We start from the raw sequence: 5723 nt of genomic DNA on the forward strand, positions 1-5723 counted from the left end.
CGATGTTTAGTCATTTCCAGTACAATGCATGCAAAAGATTGCACAAACTTCCTTCAGTGACCTCTGACCTTTAGTGACCTCTGACCTCCTGTTGCAGGTGCGTGTGTGCTGCTGCTGTCTGCACTGACTGTTTCTGCGACTGTTTCTGCAGGTGAGTAGATGGAAGTGAAAACAATCAGTGAGACTCCTACAAGAACACAAGTACATTCACCCTCTGTGCGTGTGTGTGCGTGCGTGTGTGTGTGTGTGTGTGTGCGTGCGTGTGTGTGTGTGCGTGTGTGTGTGTGCGTGCACCTCTGAGTGTGTGTTGGTGTTTGGAGGTACAGATCAACCTGCTGATTCCTTCAATCAGCTGACTCCTTGACTCCGCCTCCTTCTCCTTTGCCTTCTTACTGAGAAATATGACTGAGAAACACACGTTCATTATCACCTTCATCAACACCTTCATCTCCACCTCAAACTTCATCCTCCTCTTCCTCACCTTTCTTGTTCTTCTCCTTCATCACCACCGTCATGCTCATCAGCTCTCCTCCGCTGAGCCTCGACACCTGCAGACAGCGGAAGTTGCTCTTCAGCGTGTTCTTCATCCCGATTTCCTTCTTCCGCTCTCCTCCTCCACCCTGGCTGCTCCAGTAGTCCACCTGCAGTCCCATCACCTCTGTGGGACAGCTGCACAGAAAAAAAGGAGGATCACGACTCTAATCACAGAGGAACGGCGTTCGTCTGGGAAAAAGCTGCGGGCAGGAAGTACCTGGTGGAGGGGGAGGGAGGAGGTGTCGAGGTGATGTTGATCGGTGCTCCTGATTGGGAGGGAGGAGATCCAAGTATGATGTCATCAGAGTCCACTGTGGAGGAGCAAGAGGAACATTTAACAGACATCAGAGGCTGTCAGAGGTCAAAGGGCATGGGGAAGGGGGGCAGGCATACCTGAGGTGGACATGAAGTTCTGCTCCACGATGCCGACCTTCACCAGCTGAGAACAGGCACACAAACAGTTATGTCCGTCACATACCTGTCACTCCAGAATATGCTTTACGTCCCTGCTGCTGTACGTTAGCACGTTAGCACGTTAGCGCACGTGGCAGGTGTAACGTTGGTCCATCAATGCTGAACCAGAGCTGCAGATGTAAGCTGCCATCAGCTCTTAGTTCAGCAGACGATAGTTGAAAGCACAGTGCTCAAGCAGAGAAGAAAAGCGCTACAGTCCATTCACCATTTTCAACCATGCTGTTCTAAAGACTGCACCTGCAGCACACACCTGTCACCTGTTTGAAAATAGTAGATACACCTGTGGTAGTCCACACCATCCGGTCACCCACCCTGCGGGGGACGAGCACACCCAATCAGCCTTTTACAGCTGAGGGGGTAGAAAGCATTGCAAAACCAAAAGTGTGACCTGCTGAGCAGCTGAAATCCAGCTTTAACATCCAGCAGCATCCTCAGCTTACAGACAGTTAAAAGAAGCTGATGCAGGTCGCTGTGAAACTTTATGAAACAAATCCATTTATCAGTTTAAAGACTTTTTTGGACCACTTCCTGTTAATTGAAGGTTTTGCACTGTCTTTGTATTTATACTGCTATACCGTGACCCGACGTGTTTGCCGTTGAATGTGTCATACAGGAACACGCAGGAGCACAGCAGCATTTCTTACCCCGATAAAAGGAAGAAACTTCTGGCAGGAGTCATCGTCGGGGCTGTGGAGCAAGAGCAAAATAAACCGATAACAGTGAGAAGATTGTTTCGTTATAAATGAAAGTTTCTCTTGCTGCAGTTTCTACGATGGCCACTGGGTGCTGCTGTGATTTGGTCCTGACTGAAAAGCAAACAGGAAGCGTTCAGCTCTCGGTGCGTTAAAGACTCAAAGGTTTTTATTGCCAATTGGCAGCACGTACAGGAGAATAGGAATACTGTTTCTCACCTTACTGCACAGAAGAATACAGAAAAGTAAGAGTTAAGAAAGATGAAGGACACTCAAACCTATGTACAATAATGCAATACTGCAAGTTTTTATTTAGTTATCGTCGCGCTCTGTCAGAAAAACATTATTACACTGGTACACGCTGAATTCTACCGCCAGCATGGCGTGGCTTCTGCTTGGGACGCATTGTTCTGAACAGCTGGGAGGATTTTAACCACAAATAAACGGGTTCAGAGCGACAAAGTACCAGCTGTGCTGCGGCGCTTTCCTTCAACACGGCTTTGCTCAGTGGCACCAAGTGTCCAGCAATCGAAAGCAGACCGAAGGCAGAACCATTACAGGGGTCAGAACTTGAGTGGTGGAGGCTTACAGCAAAGGAGAAAAACTACATTTGTGCAACAAACACAAAGAGGAAGTGACTGAAGTGTTTGATAAGCATTCCCTACTCTCCAGTCAGATCCTGATGCTGAGGGGAACATACCTCTTGTGTTTGCAGGTCAGCATGGCCTCGGAGATCGGACACAGGTGAGAAACAGCCGCTCCGGCCAAATACTGAGAAACCCGACTGGCTACACCCACAGGATCTGTCAGAAACAAACCACATCACATCCTGTGGTTTTTATCCTGGGTCCAAAAAACACTTGGAGAGGTTGGATTTGTGTTTGTGCGTTTGAAGAGATAGAGCTACTCTCAGCCAGAGCAGCATGCTTCAACCAGTAAATGACACAAAGAAGAGGCCAAACGACAGAGTCTCATCTCATATAAATGCTTGTTTTACTGAAACCAGCTCATTAAACTGCTGCTAAGATGTCAGGCTGCAATAATTGTGAGGAAACCTACCGAGAGGAGGCGGCTCCGGGCGTCCAAACAGCTCCCTCCAGCCGGCGTCCATGAACAAACCGCTGAACTTCCCATCCAGGGAAGACAGGTACTTGGCCAGCGGGTGGACTCCTGCAGAGAAACGCATTAGAGGAAGGTTCATGAGCCAAAACATGCTGTCCACCAGCCTAATGAGCTGCCTCACATGAACTCTACATAGCTTTAAGGAGCTCTACTCAGATCTAAAGAGAGCTGTGGATCTTTAAGCTTTCACCAGCAGCTACTGGAAACGCAGCTGGTACGAGTAAAGTTCTCACTGTGTCAGGGGAAAGGATGTAAGAAGCTTCAGGTCTTTACCCAAAACTCAACACATGAAGCACCTGCTCACTGATCCATGTCGGGGTCATTGGTCAAAAGAAGGAATGTAGGTCACTCCATCTGTAACCTGACAAATTTAAAACACTTTCTGATCAAATGTCTCTGATTTCAATACAATTTTTTATCAAGTATAAACATAGAGAGATGGAGAGTGAATGAATGAATGGTGGTGAAAATGAAAATGAAAAAAAGAAAACAGAATGTAAGAAAGGGTTAGAGCACAAGTAGAAAAGTGCACTGGGTCACCAACTGCTGCACCTGCACTGGGATAAGACCAGCACCCCTATTCCCCACAGCCCACCACGGCGGGGAATAGTGGATCCAGGGCCCGCAATGACAACACCCCACAGCACCATCTGCATGCTGTGACCGGTCATCCACTCAATCGACAACAGACACACAGAAAAGGAACGAGACGGGACGGTCGGAGTCGGAGTCAAGTCTCCTCTTTGGACTTAGGTCTTGACATATCCTCTGCCAGACACTCTGAACAGGCGTCCAGGACCATGCAGCACGCATGCAGCTATCAGCAGAGATGCCTGTGCAGGGGTTTCAGGCTGGAACACCAGAACATCCTTTGTCTGGTATCCGGTTGTTCAGTCTGACGTCACTAGCCGTGTCTGGGTCTAAACTCTGCTGCAGGTCCATATATCAAACGATCACTATGGCATTACTGAGAGTTGAAAAACTGTCTAAAGTCTTTCATCTTTAATAAAATGATCAGCGTTCTGCTCTACCAGGTGTAACAATTGAGTTTAACATCCAGGCATCCATGAAAACGGAATTTATGACATTTAATGGAGTTAGAAGTTAGCAGGGAGTTAGCTCGCTAGCTTCTATCTAAATACAATATAGCATGTCCTGACTGCGGGGTTTTGGAAACAAATTCAAACGTACAGCTCTGTTATCACTTCCAACATAAATGAAGACAGAAAACTAAACAGCAGTGACGTTTGTAGGGTTACTGAAGTTGGGCTAGCTGGTTTATAATGATGTGCTACGTGACCGCTAGCGACACAGCTATGTTAGCTTAATATAAACAAGCTAACTTTTTTCCCACTCGATAAAAGTTAACGTGAGTGTTCTCGGTGGTCAGGAACAAATGTAATCGCATGGCAGGATGCTGTAAAAGGACCAAACTTCAGCCAGGAGAACAACTGAGATAATCCATCCACAATACGAGGTTAGTCATTCATATACTGCTGCATGGGCTGGGCTGTAGTTACATCCTAAGGTTTTAAAAACTGAGCTTAAATAAATGATTAGCGGTAATAAAAGCCGAGGGAGGTCAACAGTGATCACTGACTGTTTTAGGAGCTTTTTGAGATCAAATAGAAGAAAATACAAAACATTAAACATGTTAACAACACAAAAGCCATATTAAACACAGACTACTTTAGACCCGGAAGTAGGATTCGTCACGTCATCACTTAACGACCGGATTGTGTGTCAAACGGAGAGTTTTGTACTGTGTATTTGGGACATTAGTCATCGTGACTCCACATGTTTGTGTCCAGATGTTTTGACCTGGGTTGATGCACTATCGACAGCAGCTCCCTGTCCTAACACGTCTTCAGGTTGTGAAAGAAACGCATCGAGTTACACAAGCAATAATTGTATTTCCTCTAGGATGTTACAGTCACGTATAAACCTGTAATATGGAAGCTCATCAAACAGCAGCTCTGGTTTTGGATGAATGGCTTTCATCTCTAAAATAAATGCAAGCTTTTATTAGCCTCACATAAATGATAGAAATATACTGGTCCCAGCACTGTGACTTACAGGATTGGCTTTTTGGATTTAAAAGTCAGTTCTTCCCAAGTGATTTGCATATTTTTGTCTCTATCAACTCCTGCGAGGGGATCCTTTATGAACAATCTCTAACTGTGTCTGTATTCACTGCTGCATGCACTGTGTGCTTTCAGAAGATATTTTCTGAACACCTGAATGAACAGGACGAAGGAGCCGTGAGTCCAATGAGATGTAAAAAGGTTTTGAGGAGCTGCTTTATTAAATCGTCTGTGACTTCACCTGTCCAAGCAACTGCTTTTAAACCGTCACATTAAGACTCAAAACATTATTATAGAAATAATGGTTCACTTCTCTCTGTTTTCTCCACATAGAGATGTTACTGTGGATAAAGAGAAACCATTTCTTTGTTTTAAAGCAGTTTGGTGAACACTGATTACTTTGGCACATTCACAGTAAGAGGAGCACACTTCCTGGAAACACTGACTGCTCTGGAGCATCTAAAATACATGCCAGTCAAAACCATGACAGCTAAGATAAATAAATATAATATCCCACATTTGAGCACACAGTAATAAAAACTTCACATTGTTAAAGAATGGTGTATTTGTCATGGTTAGCAGGGCAAACCCAAGACGCAGGCACTACTGATATGAGGGAGCTTTATTACAGTTTTTCTCAGTTGCTTTGGTGCATTTCTCATAACAGAATTAAACTTTGCACAATAGTTAGTTCAACCTCCACAACATGTAGTCGTTTTGGCACAACCTTGTGGCGGTTTCATGTTCAAGGCAAATGCCTTTGGACATGAAGCAGTTGAGTAAGTACAAATATCTAAAGAATGGTCACTTTTGACTT

General features: G+C 45.2%; 1 protein-coding gene across 1 annotated transcript in view; it reads right to left on the bottom strand.

Moving 5' to 3' along the window:
* Positions 1–5723, bottom strand: part of LOC102201291 (phosphofurin acidic cluster sorting protein 1-like) — a 26132-nt gene that overhangs the window by 2095 nt on the left and 18314 nt on the right. Inside the window, exons 17-23 of the mRNA XM_005748588.1 lie at positions 2760–2870; positions 2401–2503; positions 1653–1695; positions 928–973; positions 752–845; positions 482–669; positions 295–405 (exon numbers count right to left, since the gene is read on the bottom strand). Of these exons, the coding sequence (XP_005748645.1) occupies positions 295–405; positions 482–669; positions 752–845; positions 928–973; positions 1653–1695; positions 2401–2503; positions 2760–2870 (696 nt within the window). The remainder of the gene's footprint in view (positions 1–294; positions 406–481; positions 670–751; positions 846–927; positions 974–1652; positions 1696–2400; positions 2504–2759; positions 2871–5723) is intronic.

The sequence above is a fragment of the Pundamilia nyererei genome, unplaced genomic scaffold, assembly GCF_000239375.1.
Source record: "Pundamilia nyererei isolate P.nyererei 1_Seehausen unplaced genomic scaffold, PunNye1.0 scaffold00225, whole genome shotgun sequence".
Classification (NCBI taxonomy): Eukaryota; Metazoa; Chordata; class Actinopteri; order Cichliformes; family Cichlidae; genus Pundamilia; species Pundamilia nyererei.